This window comes from Nothobranchius furzeri, chromosome 2 (genome assembly GCF_043380555.1).
Source record: "Nothobranchius furzeri strain GRZ-AD chromosome 2, NfurGRZ-RIMD1, whole genome shotgun sequence".
NCBI lineage: Eukaryota > Metazoa > Chordata > Actinopteri > Cyprinodontiformes > Nothobranchiidae > Nothobranchius > Nothobranchius furzeri.
In genome coordinates this window covers 755,464-782,262 of record NC_091742.1, presented here as the reverse complement: position 1 = coordinate 782,262, position 26,799 = coordinate 755,464, and the positions used below count along the sequence as shown (strand labels likewise).

At 41.4% G+C, this 26,799-nt stretch overlaps 2 protein-coding genes across 2 annotated transcripts in view; both read right to left on the bottom strand.

The window, feature by feature from the left end:
- Positions 1 to 7,060, bottom strand: part of eya4 (EYA transcriptional coactivator and phosphatase 4) — a 94,780-nt gene extending 87,720 nt beyond the window's left edge. Inside the window, exon 1 of the mRNA XM_070542519.1 lies at positions 6,836 to 7,060. The gene's annotated coding sequence lies outside the window, so the exon portion shown is untranslated. The remainder of the gene's footprint in view (positions 1 to 6,835) is intronic.
- A 13,916-nt stretch (positions 7,061 to 20,976) lies between these two features.
- LOC139066317 (uncharacterized) lies at positions 20,977 to 25,590 on the bottom strand. The gene is made up of 2 exons (XM_070548765.1): positions 22,177 to 25,590; positions 20,977 to 21,751 (listed from the first exon to the last, which is right to left on the bottom strand). The coding sequence occupies exons 1-2, from the start codon at positions 23,123 to 23,125 to the stop codon at positions 21,219 to 21,221; spliced, it is 1,482 nt and encodes a 493-aa protein (XP_070404866.1). The 5' UTR covers positions 23,126 to 25,590; the 3' UTR covers positions 20,977 to 21,218.
- Positions 25,591 to 26,799: the final 1,209 nt, after the last annotated feature.

Sequence of the window (26,799 nt, the reverse complement as noted above, 5' to 3'; positions counted from 1 at the left end):
TTGCTTGAAAGCTACCCATTTAATGATTTTGGACAGAAAAGGGAGGAGAGAGATAGGTCTGTAGTTCTCCACATGATTTGGAGGAAGAGATGTTTTTTTTTTTTAGCAGCGGTTTAACCTGAGCATACTTGAGAGAGGTGGGAAATGTACCAGATGTCAGTGAAGCGTTGATCACATGTGTGACTGCTGCGGCTACTGTAGGAGCAATAGCTTGGAGCAGCTTAGTCGGAAAGGGGTCCAGTGGGCATGTAGTAGGGCGGCTGCACGTGAGAAGCTTGGACACACAGTTCTCAGTGAGAGAGGAAAAGGAGGAAAATGAAGCAGTAGGGCCTGAGATGGTTGGGCTAGAAGGAGTTTGTGGTAGCGAATGTTCAGGAGTGGCCAGTTGAGTAAACTGTTTGCTTATAGCTGCCACTTTGTCAGTGAAGAATGAGGCAACGGTGTCAGCTGATAGATTGTTGGTTGGAGGTGGAGAAGGAGCGTTGAGCAGAGTTTTGAATGTTGAAAATAGTTTCTGAGAGTCAGTAGAGCTGAGAATTTTGTCAGTGTAGAAAGCTTTCTTTGCATCAGTGATGCTTTTTCGCCACAGGTCGTGAAACCAGGAAATTAGGGTTTGATGAAGGTGCTGAAGCGAAACAGATGGGGCAGCCAGAGGTCCATTCGAAGTACCCCTCATTACTCCCACTGCTGTGAAGATTGCTGAGAGGCCAACTTGGACTCATCTATCCCACTGCAAGCTTATCAACCAACCGCTTTAGCGCAGCAACGAAGTCCGGCTACACAGGGGTGGGCCACCACTAGGGTGCCATCTCTCAAACCGGTGATGATAAGATCAAGATAAAGATAAGATAAAGATCTGCTTCAAGCTTGCTGGGTTCACCACATTGTTGATGTTGGTGGTTGCACTCATGGCCCTGCACTTGGGCCGCCTCTCAGCACCTGATGGAACAAATGAGACAGCAGCATTTGAGGGGGTACTAGAACTGGAACTGAAACGACGGATTGGGGCTCCTCCCTGACCGTGCACCTACAGGACAACGTAACCTGCATCCACCTCGGCTGACGACCCCTGGACGCATCTACAACAGGACACAGCGAAGAAGATACGCTGGAAAAGGATCAACTACTTCAAGCACCTGCACCCAAATCTCCAGACTGGTTTCACAGTCAAGGACCTGTAGGACTTTTCGGGGACAAGATCAGCTCCCTGACAATTGGACAACCGCCTCGACACACCACGGAAGGACCCTGAAGTCTTCCTATTGAGAAATTGAACTTTGCGCTTCACGTTCCGAACTACGTTATTACGCTACGGACCTGGACTTCAAAGTACTCATCAACGTGAGACTGAAACATCCTGATCAACGGAAGAGGACTCTGACTTTCAAACCTGTTCTCCAACCGGGACTCTCAGTCCACAGATAAGCCCTTTGATGAAGAATGCCTGGTTTGCCTCAGCTCTGCCATAGATTTGTCTGCACCTTGGAGCTTTAAACTAAATTCACCTGATGTTTCAATACACCGAACTGATATTTTCTGTGTATTATAAGGTATTGCTAACCCTTCCCAATCTCCTTACAGGAACTGCCATAAATTGTAAAATTGAGCATCACAGTAAATGCATCTCAATATGTATGAAATAGCTTTTTTTAAGGTTATAATTGTGTTGATTTAGCTGATTCCATTTTCTATCTCTGTGAACTGCTGTAAGATATTATTGTCAGTTGTGTTTACATTATCGTGTTTATTACCTTATTTGTTCTTATTATTTTGCTGATTTTTGTATTGAACTCTGTATGGAATGATTCCAAGTGGTGCTCGCTGCAGAACCACAAAGGCGGTGCTGCACCAGAAGGTAGAGCTGCACCAGAGTCAGCCCCGCCCATTTCATCAGAGTCAGTCCAATTCCTTCCAGTTGTCAGACTTGATAGCATTCTGGAACCAACGAGGGTGTTATAGCTAAAAAATGCAACATTGAGGACGGAGTTGAGAAGTTAATAGAACAGTTTTTGTAAAGGTTCCATATAATTAAAAATCTAACTTTTGGATTTTTTACCATGTTATATTGTCATTTCTTCATAAGAAACACGCCAAAGCCATTTTTGGCCTCATTCATGCATTTTCCTCCCATCTCAGCTTCAATTTGGTCTCCTCCCCCGAAGCGGGTCTGGTCTTGGTTCTCAAATCTGGATATTCTGTACATTTTCTGACAAATTATTTCTGAAATGACTTCTACTGAGACACCGCCAATAAACCATACATCCCATCTCCAAAGACACACTGGGTAGGACAATTACATGTAACGCCACTTAATTTTTATCAGATGTGGTGATGTAGTGGTTATGGAGTCAGGTTGACATGCAGTTTTGCGCAGGTTCGCCTCCCAGTAGCGGAAGGATTAGGTAGTTTACAACCCCTTTTCTTCATTTCTAGCTACACTTGCCAGTACTATGTTTACAATAATTTACTGGTATACCGTTTAACATATAATGACTAATGTGTTTATTTATTTATTTATGCATTTATTTAGCCAGTGTGAGTCCATTTGTGAGCAGATTTTCAACTAAAATGCTGTTTAGGAACGACCAAATTCAAAGAACTTTTAGAGACATAAATATTTTGCAGAAAATAAACATTACAACTAAAATATAAACAAATTAAATGTTTCAGCTGGCTAAATAGATTACTACTGACCCCACCGAGAATCGAACCAGCATCAGCTGAGGGGAAAGCAAAATTTAATTCAGACAATCTTGCCACTGGACTACCAAACCAATTTAATAGTTTTACATGCTGTTGTACACCAGTTTTGTTAGAGCGGCTGTGGGCAGATATTCGCTAAAAGAAACCTTTTCATTTCAGGATGTATCCAGGCTTTGTCATGTAGCAAGTTATATTTACCTTGTTTAATTGAAGCATAGAACATCGCATTAACGACTGTAAACTAGTAACAGCCGTAATTCATGTGGGTCAAGTTAGTTTGCGATAAAGTTGAAAAACAAAAACGGAAGTCAGTGGGCTAGGCTGAGTTTGCGTGAATGAACGGGGCTGACTATGGTGCAGCTCCACCTTTGTGGTTCTGCAGCGAGCAACCTCTCAATGATTCTTTGGACAAATTAACAGGATTGAGATTACGATCCGCAGTAGACAAATGATTGCAGCACCTCACGCTGTGTTTGCCTTATCGTGTTGATTCTGAACCTTTCATATCTGATCGTAGCATTTATCACTTTACTTATTATATTTCTTGTTTTGATGCTTATCATTTTTGTCTTGAGTATGATCACCTTTCCTGGGTTTACCCGTTCCCTATTCCTTAAGTTGTGGTTGATGTAGATTTCATAGATGATGGTGACTAGTATGTAGGTGGATACAATTCCTTATTATTTTACTTATTTTTATTTTCCCTAGTTGGTTTTGTTTTGTTTTGTTTTGTTTTGTTTTGTTGCTTCCTTTTGTTTGGTTAGCCTATTCGGATAAACAGGAGGGAATGTTATGGAAAAAATATGTTTGTTAATTCTTGATCATGGACTCAATCAACTGAATGTAAATGTATCGCTCTATGCCTCTTTGATCATGCTCACTCATTCAGACACACCCACACAAGCCACTCACACACACACACACACACACACACACACACACACACACACACACACACACACAATCTCTCTCTCTCTCTCTCTCACTCCCCCTTTCTGTAAATAAACTCTGTGACCGGATGTTCGGTGCATTTTGCCGCAGTTATAACTGTTTGACTTGTCTGCTCATTGTCTCCTTCTCTCTTCACTATAGGAAATGGGTTATTGATAAACATATTGATAAAATCCATGACACTAATGCTAACAGTTAGCTTCTACTAGTTGAGATGTTCTCTGCTGTTTCCTGGATGCTAAAACAACAACAGCCTACCCTGTCACAAGTCAAGCTGGTTGAGTCCATGAATGTTAAAGCAGCTGTCCATTATTTTATCTTTTATCTGATGGTACCATCTGGTAGCGGATAAACGTATCACGTCATGGCCTACTTTAATTTCCGTGTTTAAGGCAGAAAGCATAAACGCCCTCCTCTAGCTGACAAAACAGAACATTGTTTTACAATTATTATGCTCATTTTATGCTGTGTATTTAAATATTTAGATTTTAAAGACTTACTTGTCTAAGAGTGAGGTCGCCAACCTGCATCAAACAAGGTGCGTCCTTAAACGCTCGAGCACGCTGTGTGATCAACATCTGTACATAAGTGGTAGTTTAATGCTATTAGTGCTGATCACCGCCCAGTTCATACTGGATTGTGCTCCAAGGGATCGGGGGCGGGTTTAGCAAAAAATAAATAATTAAAAAAATGACGCATTTCCTACATTATAAAGAGATTATGTACAAAACATGACACTTAATTCCTGAAAGGGGAAAAGTCTGGACAGCAGCTATAAGTTTCAGTGTGACATAGCTCTGTCAGGCTTTTCAAACATTTCTATCAGAAGCTAATGCAGGAGATAGGTGTAGGAGACTATTTTCATGTTCAGCCTGCATGGAAATCTCAGAGTGACGGATTATAATCAGAAATTGTCATTAAAAATGTATTGTGTGAAAGTTATACTTAACATCTTACCTGTTCTAGTTCCTGAACAGCCTCTCTTCTGAGAAAATGTTTCTCTTTCAGGACTGATGCGCTAACGGCTAGTTTGAGCAAGACCAACGCGTGTTAACCTCCAAAAACGTCAGGTTCTGCATTTTGTGTTAAATCTTTTCACATGTCCTGGTTATTTACATTGAATTCTGATTGATAGCAGGAACTACTTTGCTCATCACTCCTGTCATGTTACCCCATTTCTCCAAACTGATGCTATTCATGCATGGTTTCTATAAAGGCCAGGATGTTACTAAACTAAGTTTTAAACAAATAATTCAAAATGGCCCAGAAGTCCATTTAACATTAAATTAGGGTAAGCGGCCCCTGCTGAGCGTGCACCGAGGAGGTTTCTGGCCCCAAGCCTTTAAATTAACTGGCATCTTTTTAATTTTTCATAGCGCTCAGCTCCTCGTGGCCTGAAACCGAAGACAATAATGCGTCTCTCAGGTGAATTGATTTGTGCAGGAGCCTCAAGCCTCTACCCCTCCCTCTCTCTCTCCCCTCCATCTCTATCTCACCTCTGTGGAGGACATAATCAAGACTATTTCATCTAACTTTTCATGACTTGTGTTAAACTTATTTTAGACTTATTGTGTTATAATCTCAACTAAAGGAGAGTTAAATGTCATTTTAAGTGTTGAATGGTTTCTTCTATGAGTTTATTGCTTTAGAAAATAAATGGATAATCCCTGATGCTTTTTTATTTTATTATGTCAAATCTTATTAAATAAAGGCTGGATGTTGCTGTCACTGATCTAACAGCTAACCTGACACTGAGCAGAGATCAATAATGCTGCCATTTCCTTCAGAGTCCCAGAAGAGAGAATTAGATTTCTTACTGTGACTATTGACAGCAACATAAGAAACACACATATGAGACAGTGTGTGCGCGTGCGCGTGTGCACGCGGCAGCAGACGGCGGTAATTTCACGCTCTGAGAGCCGAACAGAAGATGTTAAACAACCCACATCTGCAGAGCAAAGTCACATAATAACCTTAAATTAAACCGTTTCGATCCGGATATTAGTTTCATGACAAGATTAATTACTTTGACAATCTAAAATAATAATAATAATAATAATTGATTTCCTACATAATAGGTATTTCCTTTTATTTTTGAAGAAGTTAATTAATGTAAAACACACTAAATGTCTTCTTCCTAATAAGTATTATTGCATTTTTAAATTTAACCCCATTGCAATAAATAATGTTGGACAAAAATGTTAGATTTATGTTTTTGTTTTAGTTTAAATGATAAAATAATAATAATAAAAAGAATCAAATGAATTTATTTGTGCCGAATTAGAATCGTTTTAATTTATAGCCTAGAATTTTTTTTTATAAAAAAAAGACCCACAAGCGTCAAAAATACTTAAAATAAAACTATTTACCAACATGGATTGAAACATTTCCAAGAAGGCCTGCTTCATCATGTAAATGTTATCTTTAATACATTTATGAATTCATAAAATAAGTATGTTACATATATTTTTACCATACACCCTCAGTGGTGTGTCGGGCTTTATGTGCGCGTGATGAAGCCTTTTAGTGGGAAATCTAATCTGAGTGGATTACGGTGCAGTGGGTCCTACTAGATGTTGCGTCGGTGTGTTTTGCTCCGGGGTGGAGGGGGCAGGCCCGTAACCAGGGGCCACTGGGGCCCTGCAAAACCGCGGTATAAGATTCCCATTTACAAAGATAAACACAAAGTCCACGTGGAGGATGGACGAGCGGATGGATGCATGGATGGATGGACGCGCAAATGCAGTTCTGCAGAGATAATCTGTCACCATGTCTTCAAAGCCGCATCATATTTTTAAAATGACAATATGATAAAATTAATGTCAAATTGTGAAAATTTATGATTTCACTTTACAGTTTTAACGGATCTTGAAGGACCTTCTGATTAGAATAAATCTGAAAGTGCGTCTAAAATCAGTAAAAAAAAACATGCAATAAGTAAACTGATTAAATTCACACAAACTGTCACCATCTCGATTTAATTGGCATTAACTGCTTTTCTTTACCCGCATCTTTATTCTAGTGAGTTCTGATTATTTATCATTCCATTTAAATCTTTAAATTACAAAACTGAATAAATGTGTTATAAGTTAGCGTCAGAGTACATAATAATCATAGAAACTAAGATATGCTATTGTTTAACACCAAACATGAATTGTACATCAGAATAAATGAGACATACCTGTGTCAGAGCTCCAGGAGCGCTGCGCTGCGCCGCACAGCTCTCCCTGCTGTTTGCAGGCTGTCACTGACCTGGTCAGAACACCGAGCCACCCCCAAACGATATTACATTCAAAAGTAACAAACTCGAGCCCTGAAGAGTATCTCAGAGCGAGTTTGAGCACGTTCACAAGCTCTGACCCGAGTTCCGGCCTCGTGCTTCGGCGTCACGAGCCTTAACTTCTGCGGGAAACATTATTTTCAGTCAGCGTCCAAGTTTGAGCACCGGGCTCCTTCAGAGGTATTGCATAGGACTGGGGACCGAGCCGCTGCGCATGCGCCCAGCTGCCATGCGGACACCAGGGCAAGTGTCCAGAGAAGTATTGGGGTTTAGTTCTGGGAGGCTGGACTTTTATTAATAGTTTGGTCCAAATGACGCGCTCAAAGTTTTAAATATCCCATCTGCAAAAACAAGCCTCTGAGTCCTTCTGTCGGCCATCTCTGCTTTACTGCGACTCTGCGATTAATGCCGTTAAAAAAAATTTTTGTTCCATGAATAATTTTCTCATTTCTCATTTTTTGTATAAATTTAACGCAAATATTGTCAGGGATCAAAGTCCTAAAACGATCCTAGCTTTCAGGGGTGTATTAGTTTTGGTAAAAGCACAATATTCCTAATAAATAATATAAAATGCACATTTTGTATTTGCATGAAATGAAAGAAAATCTGTTTGTCATAGCTCGCTCCTTGTATATTGTAAACCGTTCTAAAAGCAGGTCTAATTTGCAGAAATTGAATAAGAAAATTAGAATAGCTGTGCAATAAAACACACACACACACACACACACACACACACACACACACACACACACACACACACACACACACACACACACTCACACACACACACACACACACACACACACACACACACACACACACACACACACACATGCGTGCATGCATACACAGTGATTTAAAATACCTTGCAATAGATACAGAGTTTGCAGCAATTATTTGTTTCTTTGCTACTATAAATGGAGGCTGAGAATTGATATTATCTTGCAAGGTGACCTCTGAGTGAGCTTATTAGCCATTTGCTGTAAAAAGCTGGCTGACGCAGGCAGCACAAAGTCACATAATGCCATACGTAGTAAGCATGACCTCATGAAGACTGACTTGTGAGAGTGTTGGCGCCGAACTGAGAGGGTCGAATTAGAAACTGTCATGGCTTTTGAAAAGAAGAGAGGCCTCTGGATAACAAAAAGAGAAAAATCACTGATTTGCTGTCTATTGTTGGACGTTTTGCTGATTTTTCGTACAAGAATGTTAAAAATGAAAACCAAATGAGCATTATTATAAACACGGGGGTTTGCCCACATACATCTTCTAAACTAGCACCCTCCCTGCACCCGTCCCCCTCTCTACTGTCCACTCCTTGTTCCCTCCTCTCCATGATTGATGTCAAGTTGTTGTTGTTTTTGTTAGCTTCAAGGGCAACATGCCGATTATCACTTGTAAGTTGCTTTGGACAAAAGCGTCTGCTAAATACATAAACATAAAATTAAACATAAATGCATAAACATTTTAACGGGCCCTACATGGGATCTATATGGTATGATTCATACATGGGCCCATTAAAATCTATGTGGGCAAATCTCTGTGTGGCCACCATGGAAACGGCAAACAAATTGGCACCCGTGCGGTTTGCCCATGTGAGGCTCACCTATGCATGCTGGGGTCTGGAACCAGTGGAGAGTACCAGAACTAGTATCTCCTCTATAATGTCACAGACTCTTTTCAGCACTGATTTCAGCCAGGGGCTGGATTTACAAAAGGACTGAGCACATTTAAGAGGTGCAAATCAGGATTTTGCCCCTTTGATAGGAAATTAGGATATTTTCTGACATGGAAAGTTTGTCTCTGCCTTGCAGGAGTTTTCCAGTTGGCAGGACATTCCTCCTATGAGCAAAAACACCTGCTAATAAATTAGTTTGTGGTGTTTCTGCTAACTAAAAATGTCTTTGAACTTGATCTTGATAGGGAAAGCTCTTGCAACAGACTCACCGTTCAGGTGCAGCTTGCCACCTTTTGAACATGTTCTGAATTAATTTTGAAGAAAATCTGCCCAAATGACTGCTAGAGAAAAAAGTTTGTGACTAAAGTAATCACAGTTTTCTGAGAGCTGGTAGTTTTTGCATATCAAGTAAAACAACAAGTAAAAGAAGGAGTTCAGTCACACTACTTAACAAAAACAGATCAGGCGTGTCAGGAAAAGTCTTAATCCATCCTTCCTTATCTAACAATGATTGTCAGATTATTGAATCTACAAATAATTAGACAAAAAAAAGTGGTGAAATCCCACTTTTTGGTATTTTGCATTTAGAATAAAAAAACCTTTATGGGCTTGGACGTTAAGCATCACAGCTGCACATCTGGACATGAACAAACACATTTCAAAGTAAGTAATCTGAGAAATGATTTTGTGCATTTGGAACCGAAATTAATTTTGAGATTGTTCATGTTGTTCATGTTCAAATGCAAACCAGCAAATTACTCACACCTACTGAGTTTCATAGACATATAAAGCAATTAGTAGTGTTTGCTACTTCACTGATTAATCTGAGCCTCAACTTTGTTTGAATGTTAAAAGCAAAATATCGTTAAAAACTTACTTTAAAGGTCGGATTAGTACAGCATGGGAACTCATCATGCATCTTTGTGTCAGGGATTTGTGTTTACCAAAATCTGAGCAAAAATCTGATTTTCCAAATGTCTTTCAAGTGATCAAGTTTAGCATGCACTAAAAACGTTCATGCATCTATGATTGCAGCACTTATCTAGATTTCTTGTTTCTACAAATTCTGCTTTCCTCGTTAGAACTGGCTGATTAAAATGTGGATTTAAACCATTCAAGCTGATCATTTTCAAGTTTATTTTTCTGCCATACTGTCATCGTAATCTGGTTTGACTCATTTAATAAGAATAATCCCGCTGCGTTCCCCTCAGCTTCTTCCTCCAGCAGCGGTCGCGGGTCTAAACCAGAAGTGATTGACTCGTCGTGGCAGAATAAATTAAAACTTCAAGCTGCAACGAGACCCAAAATAGCAGGACGCTGTCGTGACCTGCAGTCTCTGCCTCATGTCAGCATGCTTAAAAAACTTGGCAGAACATTCTGGACGGAGGAAACATGTTCAGTTGTTTGTGCATTTCTCTCCCTCTGTGTGAAAGTGTGTGAATGAGCCAACAAGCGCTGATATACGATAGTGCTGTGACCACACCGTTAGATTAACATGCTAACCAACGCTTGACAAAAAAGAAAAATGTTGCAGTGACATAAATTCTAGCTGCTGCTTTTGTTAAATTGCAGAATATAAAAATGAATGGATACTGAAATAGTAAAAAGAGCTGTTTGATTAAACTGAACCCTTTTTGGGCTTTAAAGGCTTCCAGCAGGTGAGTATTTTCTTGTCTCTGGAGGCCAAAGGCCCTAAGATGTCTGGTGGCGTTACAGGACTGCAAATGTCCCTTGCCAGGTCACAGAGCTGGTGGTTCCTGCCAAGCAGAAAGGTGGGGGAGGGAGAAAATGCCCCTTGCTGGCTGGTATTTATAGATATGTGAAGAACTTGTGCGCAGGCTTGGCTGAGGTGCTGACGACGTAAAACGAGAGGACGATTCCAAAAGTCGAGTGTCAGGGCGGGCGGATAAAAATACCCGCTGAAAGATGGGCCTGGTCGTCAGTGGCGCAGTGTGGCATGTGACATGGCAGCATTTCAGATGTGATTTATGGTTATTACTACAGTTAATCTATACCTCTCCTGTTCCTGAGCCAGGCGTGCTTCTCAAATTGGATTGCCAAATGTTATGGCGGGCTGGGTTTATTTCAGGGGCTGAGCACATAGAAACAAGTCCGGGGCATTCTGGACTTGAGGAGTTGATATTATACTAAAATAAACAGGATCAACAATAGCATCACATTAATCATGCTAAAAATATAGAAGGCTGTGATAAAAGTTTTAATGGTGAAGATGAGCTCTCTGCACGTGTCTGCCTTCTGGAAAAGCTGCAGGGAGGAACAAAAGGAACATTAAACACGTTGGAAATTCCTGTAATGATCTTCTACAAAGCTGCTACTCTGGTTGCTTTTGGACCACAAATGTCTGAAACAGGATGGTCCAGATCTTAATGAATGTGTTTCTATGGAAACTTTGATCTACTCTTACCAAAGCCCACTGGTCGTGCAGCACCAGGCTAAAGACCAAAGGTGACAGATCATTTGCTGCTGTGGCCCCCAGACTCTGGACCTCTCTCCAGAGTTTTGTTTTTCCATCCATCCATCCATCCATCCATCCATTTTCTTCCGCTTATCCAGAGTCGGGTCGCGGGGGCAGTAGCCTAAGGCGAGAGGCCCAGACTTCCCTCTCCCCAGTCACTTGGGTCAGCTCCTCCGGGGGAATCCCAAGGTGTTCCCTAGCCAGGTGAGAGACATAGTCCCTCCAGCGTGTCCTGTGTCTCCCTTTAGGTCTCCTCCCGGTTGGACGTGCCCGGAAAACCTCACCATGGAGACATCCTGACCAGATGCCCGAGCCACCTCAACTGGCTCTTCTCTATGTGGAGAAGCAGTGGGTCTACTCCGAACCCCTCCCAGATGACCAGCGCTGGACTGACCATAGGGCATAGCGGGCAACTGCCCGCTGGGCCGACCCTTTCATCTTTTATGGGCCGGTGTCTGTTTTTTTTTTTTTTCCTGGCCTCTAGTTGTTGCGGACAACTTGTCCGCGCCGCCCCACGCGACGCCTCGTAAAAGTTGGTGGATTGGCCAATTGGTAATAATACACTCTGGGCTGGACCAATAGCCAGAGGTCTGATGCACCCGCCAGTTGTTTGTGAATCTCAGTAAACAGACAGACGAGCTTTACAAAATGGAGAACAAAAAACGGAAAGGAGGAGCGGAGAAAATTCGACTAAAAAAGAAACTGGCCCTTCAGGCTGATGCTGGCACATGTGTTAAAATCTCACAGTTGTTTGGTAGTGAAGGTTCAAGTAAAATCAATTTAGGAAGTGATGGAGCCTCAGCCCAGCGACAGGTTGGAGAAGAAAAGAGGGAGGAGGAGGAGAAACCCGAGCCGGTGTTGTGCCATAAATTGACTCGCTGCCAAAAAATGATTAGCCACCGCGGGATCGCGCACGGTTAGGTAATTGCATTTCTAGACAAAATTCCCCAGGATTTCGCCCTAAAACTCAGCATATCTAGCAATATGGACATTCAGAAAGCAAAGATAACCTCTTCCGGTACTTAAACAGATGTTTATCGCGGATATTAGTGTGGCAGTGTTTGTGGCACCCTGCGCGGGAGCACGAGGACGTGCTTGTGGAAAGAGGGAGGAAGATGTGGCAGTGTGAGCATCCACAATGTCCCGATTGATGATGTGCCCTGGCTGCTTGGTTAAGGAGATGCCCCCTTTGGCTGACTGGTTAGAGCGTATGACTCTCACTCGGGAGTCTGGGGATCGAATCCCGCCCGGCAATCGTTTCTGCACCTTGCCACATTAGTTTTTCCAGTTCGGAAGTTGTTTTAAGTGTTGCTATTTGTCTTAAACGTTCACAATGAGGATATATTAATCCTTTTTGCAATATTTGCGATTGAAAGATGGTTTGTGCCACAAACTTTGTGATAAGAACTGGCTTTCTTTATGTTACAGCCTTGATACTAATCTGTTGATGTTACTGTACTCATACTGCCTACTGTATCATCATAAACACCCCAAAAATGGCACAGAAAAAAAGAAAAAAAAAAAAAAGAAAATAATTTCCCTTGCCAAAAATTGATTACAGTGTCCTGGTCACGTGTAAAGGGTTACATTTACCTAAATATTACTTTATTTATTATCTCTTGATGTTATTAGTGCCATCACAGGATGCTGGGTGTCTTCCACATTCATAAACACCTCAAAAATGGCAACAAATGATAATTTCCCTTGCCAAAAATTTATCACAGAGTCCTGGTCACCCATAAAGGCTTAAATTGGCATAAACATTACTTCATTTATTATGATGCTGGGTGTGTTCCACAATCATATTCGAATAAACATGAAAATATTCCGTCCGAATATCTGTTTCTTGTTATAACAGCTAGAAGGATTTACAGTTAAAATAGGAGAAACACGTGACTCCCCAGGAAGGGTCGTAACACCACTTGCCTCACGCACATAAGTGACCAAAACAAAGCAGCATGGAGACACTCCGTCTCCAACCACCTCTCAGGCAGCAGCCTGCACTCCCAAGTTCTACACGTCACCAGAACATAAACAACCGCAACACAATAAAAGCAGTGTTATACAAAATGGAAGGCCTGTAGTGTTTATTCTCTTACAGTAACAACTTATCAATTTTTTGGAGGAATTTATTTGAGAATTTTTTGGTTTTTAGTAATTGTGCAATAGAAAAGTAATCGCTAGATTAATTATCTAAATAGTCATTAGAATAGTCGACTATTCGATAAAATAATCGTCAGAATAATCATTTTAAAAATAATCAGTTACCCCCAACCCTACTTTTTAGAATACCAGGATAGGAAGGATGGTGTAGGTTTACGTTTATTAGATTGATACATAAATACTACCAATAAGAAAGTGTACGTAGGTGTGTGTCAGAAACAGCGTAAGGCTTAATGTCTTTTCCAAAAAAAACAGGTGATGGGCCGGTCTCCAGTCAAAATGCCCGGGCTGAATTTTTGTCCCAGTCCAGCCCTGCAGATGACCGAGCTTCTCAACCTATCCCTAAGGGAGAGTCCAGCCACTCTTCGCAGAAAACTCATTTCGGCCGCTTGTATCCGCGATCTCGTTCTTTCGGTCTCTACCCAAAGCTCATGACCATAGGTGAGGGTAGGAACGTAGATCCACCGGTAAACCGAGAGCTTCACCTTCTCACTCAGCTCTCTCTTCACCACGACAGTTCGGTACAACGCCCGCATCACTGCAGATGCAGCACCAATCCACCTGTCAATCTCACGCTCCAGTTTTCCCTCACTCGTGAACAAGATCCCGAGATACTTGAACTCCTCCACTTGGGGCAGGACCTCATCCCAGACCCGGAGAAGGCGTTCTACCCTTTTCCGAATCAAGACCATGGTCTCAGATTTAGAGGAGCTGAATTTGATACCTTGGTTGTGCCTTGAAATCCTGTTTATAAAAATAATCTTGGTGGAATCCAACTCTCACCAGAAATGAGCCTGACTTACTGCTGGCAATGCGGACCAAACTCTGACACATATCAGGTAACCTAACAGCCCCCCCCCCCCCGTACCAAACTGTGGTTGCTCAAACAAATCTATAACAAAAAGAAAAATTCAATTCAAATTCAACTTCAAAGATATTTTATTAATCCCAGAGGGAAATTAGAGAAAATCTGAATTCACTGCAGCTTTTCCGAGCGACTGCAGCCCTTCTCTGGGATTCAGATCCAGTCGGATGAAGAAGCAGATGTCTTATTAAGATGATGATCAAGTGTGTGTGAGTGCAGTCAAGACAGAAAATGTGAAGAAGATGAGGGTGTGGGATTTTGACCTGGATTTTAAGTCTGAAGAGACCTGATTGTGTTTGAGGGTTGGGGAATGTTGCAGCAGGGTGGAGTTGGACATTAGTCCAGCATGATTAGTCTACCGTCGGCTGTCTGTCTCTCATTTAGTCCAAGACTCTGTGCGATATTTCTTCCAGCTTTCCCCTTAATGGCGGCTCAGGACTGTTTTACTGCACCACCCTGGGGAGGCTACAGTAGCCAGATCCAGAACACTTGGCTTCATGTGCATTACATGTTTTATGGTTATGGATATAATATTTAAGTATAGAAACAGTCCCACAAAGGAACTATTCCTGCACCACTATTCCCAGCTGGAACAATTACACCAGCCTGGAAAGGGGGAAGCGTTATGTAACTGAGCTCACACTGTGCCTCAGTGACAGATAACCTGTTGCTCTGACAGCTAGCCCGGCGCTAAAGCGCTGATGCTAGGTTTACTGCTGCTGACACACACAAACTGGATTGACGTCAAAACAAAATGTATCAAAACCTGATTGCTTTAAATTTTTAAAAATAATGTCTGCAAAAATAAAAAGAGCAGATAGTTATGTTGGAAATGTTAGCCTCTGTTAGCTTTAGCTGCTACGGCCAAAGGGCAAATCACTTGTGAATTTCACTGCAGGGATTCTGATGTATTTACCTTATGAGAGGGCTTTCATGGGAAAAATGTGCATGAGAGAGAAAGGTGGACAAAGTGAGTATGTATTACAAAAAGTGTGCAGATTTGCCTGCATGACTCCATGCACCTGTGCCCCCAGGAGCTTAAATCAAAGTTGCAAAGGGTAACAGTTAAAATAGACCCAACATAACTGGATTTGTTTGAGGCAATAATAATATCTAACAGAAATGTGATGCTATTTTTGTAGTTTTATGCTTCTGCTCCCAGTGTGAGTTTGCAAAGCAGGTCTGGACAAAATGTTATGATGCTAACAAGTATTAATTAAAGAGTAAATTCAGCAATAAGAAACAGATTTCTTGCGTTATGCGCTGAGCTGCAGGGGTCACAAGTTTCCCTCAAAGACCTGGTTGCTGTTTTAACCCTTGCACCCTCAAATGTATCTAGAAACCTTAATTGTAAAAATCTACACAGAAAAATACACCAATCCAATCGAATCCAGATTTATTTATATAGTACTTTATACACAATTTAATTTACCAAAGTGCTGAATAACAAGAGCGATAGGGAATAAAAGCACACAACAAGTAAAATACTTTCAAAAAGGTAAAAACAATAAACAATAAAATCACACACTCAAAAAAACATCTGAACTAGGTCACACATATAAACATGAATACACCAAAAATGCAAAAAGCATGAGTTTATCACAGAAATCACGTGGAACCAAAAGCCAGCAAGAAAAAAAATGGGCCTTAAGTGTCTTGATATTGCAAGCCAGGTCCAAATGTTTTGTATTTCTTTGCCCATTCATATGTTTCTTAGACCACCATCTCTTTAAAGGGAAACTAGGCAGTTTTGGCTAGCTTTTAGCACCCCCTACTGTCTGTTTGTAGAACTGAAAGCTAAACCTTACTCCTTGTTAACACCTTAATCTAACAGCTGAAACATCTCCCAGCATTCATTAGTGTCTACAGGAGTGATTCATTACTAAATTAAATAAATCAGATGTGTGCGGGATCTAAAACGTGCTAGAGGCAGACTGCAGAGCCAGGTATGTCAACTCAATATTTTCGAAGTCCCAATAGAGCGGCAATTCTGAAGGTGCAAGTGGAATATTCTGGCCACAGGGAGCGATAGAGGCTGGGTGGCCTTTCATTAACCCATAAAATGATTAAAAAATGTGAAAAAAGTACAAAGTATCAGGATTAGTATATTCCTCATTTAAATTATATATTAGTCCTCTGCCTCCTTGTGGAAAATCTTAACTACTGCAGTCCATGAGTAACAATGTTATTTTCATTAGTGTTGTAATATAGCATAACTCTTATTTTTTCCAATAAGTTAATTATTGTTTTAGCCTATAAATAGATCAAAATGATTTTTATCAAAGTATTTAAACTCTTATATTGTGATATCTCTGGTCCTTCCAGAGCACAGCTGTTCATAAATGATTTTTGTTTTTCCAGTTGTAAATAAAGAACAGTTTTAATTTTTAAAAAATGCCCCTCCCTTTTTTACCCAGAGAGAAGGGGCAAGTAAGTCACATGTTTGTGTCGTCCTGTCTATCGTGTACTTTTAGTTCTAAAACTGATGATTCACTAAAGAAGGTAATTATTTGACAAGTCAGGAGTTTGTGAGAGTTTTTCACAAATGTTTTAGTAATTTTAGGAACTGAATCTGTACAAATAAGATTGATTCGAAAAGTGAGACTAAACAGACTGAGGGAACCAAGCAGGGTTAGATGGCTTCAAACGTCTCTCAGACTGAAGAGGACGGTTCCTGCCCAGTTTGCTGTGATCTCTATACAGATCCTGTTATACTGATGTGTGGTGGTCACAGCTTCTGTAGGTGGTGCAGGAGTGGTGGAAACAGAGTAGAATGAGGAACTGTCCAATCTGAAAGGATATAGTTCTGATGAGTCAGTCTCCTCGTAACATAGCTCTGAAGAACCTTTCTGACTCACTGAGACAAGAGAGAAACAAGAAATCTGCAGCAGGATCCAGAGAACTTTTCCAACTGCACGGTGAGAAACTCAAGCTCTTCTGTCAGGATGACCAACAACTGATCTGTGTGATTTGTCGAGATGCAAAAGCACATAAGACACACAGCTGTGTTCCTGTTAATGAAGCAGCAGAGGAGAGCAGAGTAAGATTATATTAAAATTTACTTGTTATAACTTGCAGTTATGGGTGCATTTGATGCATGTGTGTGTACACGTGAAACTCAAAAAATTAGAATATACAGCCAATGGTAATTTTAGAAATTCATTTTAGACCGAGAGACTATCTAAAGGTTCAGGAACTCTACAGGTGTTTATATTAATTAGCTGATTAGAGTGTGACACTTTGAGTTTTGAATATTGAACTCTGAGATTTTGAATGTGGGGTTTTCATAAACTGTAATCCATAATCATCACTGTTATGACAAATAATGGCTTTGGGGGAGACACTATCATCACCCCACAACATTACTTGTGGGGTCCCCCAGGGATCAGTTCTTGGCCCAATTCTTTTTATTATATGCATGCTTCCACTTGGGGATATTTTTAGAAATTTTGGGATATCCTTCCATTCTTATGCTGATGATACACAGCTTTATCTCAAAATTGATTCAGTTTCCTCATCATCTACACTTTCTGCTCTTAGTGCATGCATGGATGTGAAAGAGGCACTGATGTCTGAAAAACTTCTCCAGCTAAATAGCAGCAAAACAGAGGTACCACTCATTGGTACTCCTCATCAGGTCAAATCTTCTAACCTAAAAAATATTACCACATTAGGTAGTAACATAACATTTTCTAAATCCATCACTAATCTCGGGATCAAACGGGACCAACATTTATCACTTGAAAATCATGTCCATCACCTTTCTAAAGTATAATTTTTCCATCTTAAAAACAGAGCAAGACTTCGCCCGTTTCTTACCCAAGCAGATGCTGAGAAGTTGATCCATGCCTTTGTTTCATCTAGGCTAGACTACTGCAATTCTTTACTCACTGGAATCTCTAGTGGATGCCTACAGAAACTTCAGCATGTTCAGAACTGTGCTGCTAGGATTGTAACAAGGAGTCACAAGTATGACCACATCACACCTGTATTGAAGTTACCAATCCCTTATGGAATTAAATACAAATTAGGTCTCCTTACCTATCAGTGTATCCATGGAAATGCTCTTAAAGAGCTCCTTACTATCCAAATCACCTCAAGAAATCTTCGCTCTAGAAATTCTCAATTCCTGCAACAGCCCAGGACAAAACTTCATTCCATGGGAGATCGAGCCTTTCAAGCTGCAGCCCCACGTCTGTGGAACACACTCCCTGAAACGTTGAGAGCACCTCAGAGTGTTGAATGTTTTACAAAAACATCTGAAGACAGTTTTATTTACACAAGCTTTTCCAAACTGATTGATAGCTCTTGTTTTACCAGTTGTTAAATTAGCATTGTATGGTTTTATGTATTTTTTATTTGTTTTTATTGATTGTTTTTAATTTTTCTTTAGATTGTTTCTGATTTCCTACTGTAGCACTTTGACATTTCATTGAAATGTAAAGGGTGTTACAAATAAAATCTAGTATTATTGTTATTATAAATATCAGGCTTTTCATGTAATGAGTCTATCTCACATTTTAGTTTTATCTTTTAAGTTGAATTACTAATACAGACCTCCTATTATACAACAAATTAAGTACAAGACAGCAGATAGCAGACCATAGGCAGCATTAAAAAATAATGAAGACAAAAAAGGAACATATAACAGAAAAAATAATAGAAAACACTTTCAAAAATTCCGCTGCGGCTCAGCATAAATAACAACAATCCTTAATGTCTTTAAAAGTCCGCATATACATTCCCAATATTAATGTAGTGTTGTGGTTTTATGCTCTTTTATGAAAGAGGAACCATGCTACGTATTAATTCGGAATATTAATTTTTAATAAATCAATAACCAAATTTTATATTGTTCAGAAGACTCAAAGGTTGTTTTCATCGATAAACTGCCGATAATATCTGAGTGTCTGTGTTTCAGTTCAATGAGGAAACCAGTTTGACGATTAAAAGTTTTAATTCTTCAAATTAAACTAAGGATTTTGAAAATTGACAAACAGGAAATAACAATCACATTGGCAACTTTGTGGGACAATCTTTAACAGTTGATATGCTGTTCTTGCTCAAATAGACCTTCTGGTGAATTTATGAAGATTGAGAATGTTGTGAGTTGTGAGAGTGATATGATGTGATTATGGATGCGTGTGTGCATCTGATTTTGCTTCAGGAAGAAACAGGTGTCTGAGTGAAAAGTGATGGTTTGAATAAACTTAGGTTTAGTTGGAAAAGATGCATCAAAACGCTAAACACCGTGCTGTCTCACCGAACTCTTGTGGACCCTCTTTCGGATCCGGGCCGTGGAGGATGTTGTGGTTCATCCAGATGACACCGGCGGCTGACAGGAGACGTAGGTGTCGAACGGAACCGGTCCAGAGTTGCCCTCGGTACACGTTGATGGTAAAGCGTTTTGTCGACGCGCTTTCTTAAGTTAATTCACTCAGAAATCAAAAGACTCGGTAATGAGTCTGCGTTAGAAGTCGCGATTCAGCTATTCTGCCTGGCTTGGCAGGAACAGCGTGAAAGGGGGGAGAAACGAGCCAGCCGGCTCTGTCCCCCCTTTGGTTCTCTCTCTTTTGTTGTCAAGCCCGAACTGGAATCATAAGACTCAAACTTACCAAAAACCTTTCTCTTCTCAAAGCAACCATGTGCGTCATCAAATATGTCTGGAGTTTACTGTGGGAAGATGTGTGTGGGTGTGTGTGAATGTTTGTGTGCTTGAGTGTGTGTGAAGGTCAGTACCAAACATTCAACATTATCTACTTAAGTGTGGATTCATTAATCCATTATAATTACCCCAAAGCATAAGAACCATTCATTTGATTAAACACATTTATAATGAGCAAAATGATAATGGTTACTTTAACATTAAAATCAAGAAAAAGAAGTTTAAACTTTATGTTTTGACTTGGTCTGGGTACAACTCATGGAAACACATCTTCTGGTAGACTGCAGGTGGCTGATGTTATGGTTTCCTCCCAGACTCGCTGGCGTTCAGGTCTTAATCTGTGGGTGAAAGTTCTCAGCGACCCAGCTTTGACCCAGCTGAGTCCAGCACCACCTTTGTGACAGAAAACCCATATTTCCTCACGTTACAGACCCCCCTTTTTGTGACGACATGGTGGTCAAGCAGAGGCCACCTGACGACACAACCTCAATAACGTGATGTACTCGCGAAGGTAGACATCCCAGATGAAGGCAGGAACGATGAAGCGTCACCACAGGTCTCGTGTAGAAGGGAGTCTATCCTGATCAGATGATTAAGGCCAAAACTGTTGCAATCATTGTAAAGTAATCCACTTAGGGAATCTTGAAAGCAGAGCTATTTCAATAGCAGTTAATTTCATCAGCAATAATGCAAAGGTATTCAAAGGATAAGCAGCTCGTGTGTCACACGGAGCTGGGCAGGTGATGCATTCCTCGGGCGTAGTCCAGGCGAAGTCCAGTGACGACCTCGACACCTCTCGAACCACGACCGAAGCCCCATGCGACAGAAAACCAGTTGAAGGATGGTGAAGACGACCCCTCTGATGGGATGTAGTCCATACGAGCTCGGAGAAGGAGACAAAGTGAGACAGCCCACACGATAGATAGCATTTGATGCAAATCAAAGAAATCAACCAAAACCTATCTATGGGTGCCTCTGGGAAAATGTGGATGCCTTTTGTGAATTATCTAAAGAAGAAATGTTCTGCACCCTGTTCTACATGTCATGTAAAAACGTGATGCAGAGAAAACACAAATAAAAGAAAGTAAATCCTAACTGATATGTGAAACTCAGCAGGCTGCACTAATTAAAGGCATATATATAAAAGAAATAATCATGAAAATGAAGGGCAAATTGGCTTGTGGCCCTTTAAGGGAAATAGTAACAAAATTAAATTAAATTTGTAATCAAATATAATCATGCTACACAAAGCACTAATAAAAAGATAGAGATGTAAATCAATTCTAAAATGTAAATCAGTAGGTTAGTAATCCCTAAAAATGTGAGTTAGTAACAGGACCCTGGCTGAAGGCAGGTAACCTGAAAAAAAAATTCAAAGGATATCACATTTGTTAAAAATTCATCCCACAAACGAGAGAATTTGTAACGGTCCACCAGTCAGTGGAAAAGAATCCGGTCAGAATAGAGTTGTTCAGTAAGCGTTTTGAATCTGGTATTGCGGACCCACAGAGACATGAGTTTGGACGTATCTGTGGGAGCAGGCTCATAAGCGATTTGGTAATCAAACTGTTTGTATCTTGTGTTACGAACCCACAGGGAAACTTGTTTGAATTTACCTGAGGGTTCCGTTTGGAACTGGAGCGAAGCTGATGGTTTAGCTGTTAGATCAGAACCTGATTTTACCTGCTCAAAGTTGGGTTGCAGCTTTACGGAGGCGACTTTGTTGTGATCAGAAATAGTAGTGAACTGGAAATGCGAAACTGATGCTCGCAAAGCAGGAGGAGGCTCCCCACCCCCCTTTTGTTTCTCAAACTTATGCCGTGTCTGTGAGACAGGAGAAGCATAACAAAGAACAGTTCTTAAGCTCTTAAAAGCCCTATTACCAAGAAGATGCACAGCGTCACCTGAATCGTGCTGAAAGAGTAGGTGTTCAGATGTCCAAAGACCTGGAGGTGTTGGACTTGGAGGTTCTGAAAGGAGTGATCCAAGGATGGTTGTGTCACGGGTGTCAAAGCAAACCTAGCCATGTTTAGAATCAGATACAGACATGACGCTAGCTTTAGGAACATGGTCTGTCCTGAAAACTGAAGCCAAGAATACTTTATTCCCAAGAATGATGGAGGTTCCCACACAGAATCAGAAAAACCCGGTTTAACCAGAGTAGTCACAGACTGACTAAAGTTCCGCCCCGTAGAAGGTGCCACACCTATCTCCGGGTCGGAGGTCAATGTTGTCAGCTGAATCGGTGGAAGGTCAGTGTCGAGTCCTGCAATGACCCGCCCGCTCGGAGGAGGGTTTCCCCCGAACAGCCTGAAGTCCGCAACGGAAAACTCAGTGCCACTTGGCACCCCCCTTTTGTCAGGAGGGGCACCGAGCAGAGCATCACTGCACACACCTACTGCTCGCGGGCCGGGTGGCCATCCCGTGCCCGTGAGAGAGGTGATCGCAGCAACCACCGAGCCTCCTTCAATATCGCCACTGACCACTTGACTGCTGGAAACCGCAGGGCTTTCTGCGTCGTCGTGGTCACCTGTAAGAGAAATCACAGGAAAGAGAGCACAGAGGCCAGAGACTACGTCACACCCCTGTGAAAGGAGAAAATAATTGGCCACCTGATTAGCAGAGGTCACAAACTGAAAAGTGACAAGGTCATTCACATAAAGGTCAAGATGTCCGGGCACAAACCCCTTAAATGGCATAGTAGCTCCGTCCGGAGACCACAAGTGTTTCACGGCGGCTGACGTTTCCATCACGCCCCGATAAAGAAGCTGGCTTGTGCATGAGGCGGACTGACGAGTAAAGCAGACCTCTGACTGAAGCGGTGGGTCACAGCCTGAAGATTCCACACCCATGCTGGAGAGATGTTCAGCCTCTAACATGGATGACAGAGAAGAAGCATCAGGAACCAAAGGGTTAAGCACAACCTGTTTGTCAGAGAGGTTAACCATAGGCTCAAGAGATTTATTCAGCTTAAAAGCAGCAGAGAAAGTGTTGTTTATTTCAAACCTTGATATTGATGGTGGGTTTTTGACCCCCTGGAAGAAATAAATGTAAAGAAAAAGTGTTATGACTGTAAACAGCCTGTTGTTTGAATTCACGTCATGAATTGCTGACCAGAACCACCTACGACCCAAAGCAGCTGGCACCGAACCGCTGCCACTAGTCCCCACCGTGCCCGACCGGCGGCACCCGCCTAATGCGGGCCCGTTCGGGCGGGTGGAGGGACCAGCGTGGCCCGGCCAGTAAACAGACTCCTGCGTCTTGGCATGTTCTGGAAGCAGAACGTCAGAGAACCTTACATCAGGTGTAACAGTGCAAGAAAGATTTTGTCGTGTCTCGTCCATCTCTCATTAAGTTCAGAGCAACTCGCGTTTTTACCTTCTGAGTCGACGTAAAACTCCGGGCAAATTCCTTAATTTGTCTCACAAACAAGGACTGTCCGTAGCGTACTTAACTTTATGACACAGGGTAAAACAAGGAATTGTTGATAGAGAAATGAATACACACAACTTCTCAAGATGGAAGAAAAAGTCATGGATCTGAGCGATGGAGGCTGTGAAAGCCGACCCGTTCACCGGTCCAAAATAAAAATAAAAAAATAATAAACCCTACGCTGCCGAGATGTTATCAGACGGACAAACTTAGCAAAATGTAGATTCTACACACCGTAGTGAATTACAAGAATCACCGCCAATGCGGGTTTTGTGAGGACACAGACTGACTGTGTCAGAAATGGTTTGACAATTTAACGGGACGCGGTCCCTTTTTGTCCAACTGTGGCGCGCTAGCTTAGCTCTCCGGCTAGGTCTAGCGTCCTTTGTCTGTAGCGACCAGACTTAAATTTTCCCGATTAACAAGCAGGCATCTCGCTCCGCTTAGCTAAACGGTCTTGAAAGCGTACGCAATCTGAATGCAGTAATGCGTGACGGCCATGACCCGACTTACGACGTTTACCGAGCAAATTAAGCTACGGTATTTGCCTACGAGCATTCCGTTTAGATTCGGCTTTGATCAGTCGCCTATGAAAAGGAAATATCTTCCACAATAGCTCGCCCACAGTGTCAACACATTGAGACGAAGGGTGTCCGAGAATTTAGTTTCGGTATGGAGGTTCGAAGAATTTTAGTTTTAATGTTAGGACTGAGGATAAGCTGCTCACGGTAGCTCACCCAGCAAGGTTCAGAGCGGAAATGTCGCTTTCCGACCTGAAGAGGTTAGAGACGCGGCGGCGCGTCAAAATGGACAGAATTTAGTCAAAAGCACAACTCACACGTTCGCTCCGAAGGCGAAGATGGGACAAATCAAAGTATCGTCAGTAATTTGCGGTCAATTTGAGATCGGAGATCTTCCCCGTCAAATTTCCACCAGGACGTCTCCCGGAAGAGTGACTTCAGCGGAACAATTTACGGTTTTTTCAAAATAAGACATCAAATTGAAACACAGAGAAAAGCGTTGTTTGTAGCTTTTAGATGTTCGGAATCAGATAAATCGCAGATATAGAAGTCTGGATACGCTCGCCATTAATGTAGCGTTGTGGTTTTATGCTCTTTTATGAAAGAGGAACTATGCTACGTATTAATTCGGAATATTAATTTTTAATATTCAATAACCAAGTTTTATATTGTTCAGAAGACTCAAAGGTTGTTTTCATCGATAAACTGCCGATAATATCTGAGTGTCTGTGTTTCAGTTCAATGAGGAAACCAGTTTGACGATTAAAAGTTTTAATTCTTCAAATTAAACTAATGATTTTGAAAATTGACAAACAGGAAATACAATCAACATTGGTAACTTTGTGGGACAATCTTTAACAGTTGATATGCTGTTCTTGCTCAAATAGACCTTCTGGTGAATTTATGAAGATTGAGCATGTTGTGAGTTGTGAGAGTGATATGATGTGATTATGGATGCGTGTGGGTGCAAAGTGTGGTGAGATGAGGTGAGATGGATGCGTGTGTGCATCTGATTTTGCTTCAGGAAGAAACAGGTGTCTGAGTGAAAAGTGATGGTTTGAATAAACTTAGGTTTAGTTGGAAAAAATGCATCCAAACGCTAAACACCGTGTGCTGTCTCACCGAACTCTTGTGGACCCTCTTTCGGATCCGGGCCGTGGAGGATGTTGTGGTTCATCCAGATGACACTCAACGGCTGACAGGGAAGACGTAGGTGTCGAACGGAACCGGTCCAGAGTTGCCCTCGGTACACGTTGATGGTAAAGCGTTTTGTCGACGCGCTTTCTTAAGTTAATTCACTCAGAAATCAAAAGACTCGGTAATGAGTCTGCGTTAGAAGTTGCGATTCAGCTATTCTGTCTGGCTGACAGAAACAGCGTGAAAAGGGGGGGGGGAAGAAACGAGCCAACAGGCTCTGTCCCCCCTTCAGGTCCTCTCTCTTTCGTTTTTCAAGCACGAACTGCAATCATAAAACTGAAACTTACCAAAAACCTTTCTCTTCTCAAAGCAAACGTGTGCGTCATCAAATGTGTCTGGAGTTTACTGTGGGAAGATGTGTGTGGGTGTGTGTGAAGGTCAGTACCAAACATTCAACATTATCTACTTAAGTGTGGATTCATTAATCCATTATAATTACCCCAAAGCATAAGAACCATTCATTTGATTAAACACATTTATAATGAGCAAAATGATAATGGTTACTTTAACATTAAAATCAAGAAAAATAAGTTTAAACTTTATTTTTGATTTGTTATGACTACTTGTCCATGAGAACTCCTTCTTCTGGTACCGCAGGTGGCAGATGTTATGGTTTCCTCCCAGACTCGCTGGCGTTCAGGTCTTAATCTGTGGGTGAAAGTTCTCAATGACCCAGCTTTGACCTCACTGCGTCCAACACCACCATTGTGACAGAAAACCCATATTTCCTCACGTTACAATAATAATAATAATAATAATAATAATAATAATAATACTTCTTATTTAAAAGCACCTTTCGTGACACCCAAAGACACTTTACAACAATGGGGAAAAAATAAATAAATAAAACAAGATAAACACAGCAAAGAAATATGTAAAAACACAAAGATGCTAAAATCTAAAACAATGTAGTTCAAACTATAAAAGATTGTTTGAAGAGGCGGGTTTTGAATTTTGATTTAAAAAGTGGGAGAGAGTGAGTGGTGCAAAGATCAGGGGAAGAGAATTGCAGAGGTGGGGAGCAGAGCGGCTGAATGCTCTATTCCCCCATGGTGACAAGGCGAGCAGGGGGAGCTGAGAGTTCAGGAGCAGGAGAGGAACGAAGAGCGCGGACAGGAGGTGTGATGTGAATGAGATCAGATATGTAGGAAGGAGCCAGCTTATGAAGAACTTTGAATGTGATGAGCAGAATTTTGAAGCTGATTCTTTGTTTAATGGGCAGCCAATGAAGTTGTTGCAGGATGGGGGTGATGTGATGAGATGATGAAGTCCTAGTGATGTGCTGCCGCATTCTGGAGAAGCTGCTGTTTACTGAGGGATTTTCTGGGGAAACCAAAGAGAAGTGAGTTGCAATAACCAGTCGTGGATGTGACGAGGCTGTGGACAAGGATGGCAGTGGTGTAGGGAGTAAGTGATGGACGGAGACGGGAGATGTTACGCAAGTGAAAATAAGCAGACTGGGAAATAATGTAGATGTGAGATTGAAAATTACGTGTGCTGTCGAGAATGACACCCAGAGGGAGTAACTGCTGAGTTGTCGATAGAGATGGGGAAAGATTTGGAGAGAATATGAGGTGTGGCTACCAGGAGATTTTCAGTTTTAGAACCGTTAACCCTTTAATACCCAACACATTAAATTATATTCAAAAGACTCAAATTTATTAAAATTTTAAACATTTGATTGGTAATGATAATAAAACAATTAACTTTCATATTAAATTTATCAACGTCAACTGGGGCTATAATCAGACGGTGGAAGGAATACTTTGAGGAGCTCCTGAATCCCACCTATGCACATTCCGAGGAGGAACCAGAGCCGGGAGACCTGGGGATGGACTGTCCAATCTCGGGGGCAGATGTTGCTGAGG

Bases quoted from the DNA above. Each gene is read 5' to 3' on its own strand.
- LOC139066317 (XM_070548765.1), bottom strand. From the start codon at position 23,125: ATGGACGAGACACGACAAAATCTTTCTTGCACTGTTACACCTGATGTA. The intron at 21,752-22,176 runs GTGTGTGCAGTG...CACTCCTTTCAG, and splicing joins ACCCGGCCCGCGAGCAGTAG to AACCTCCAAGTCCAACACCT.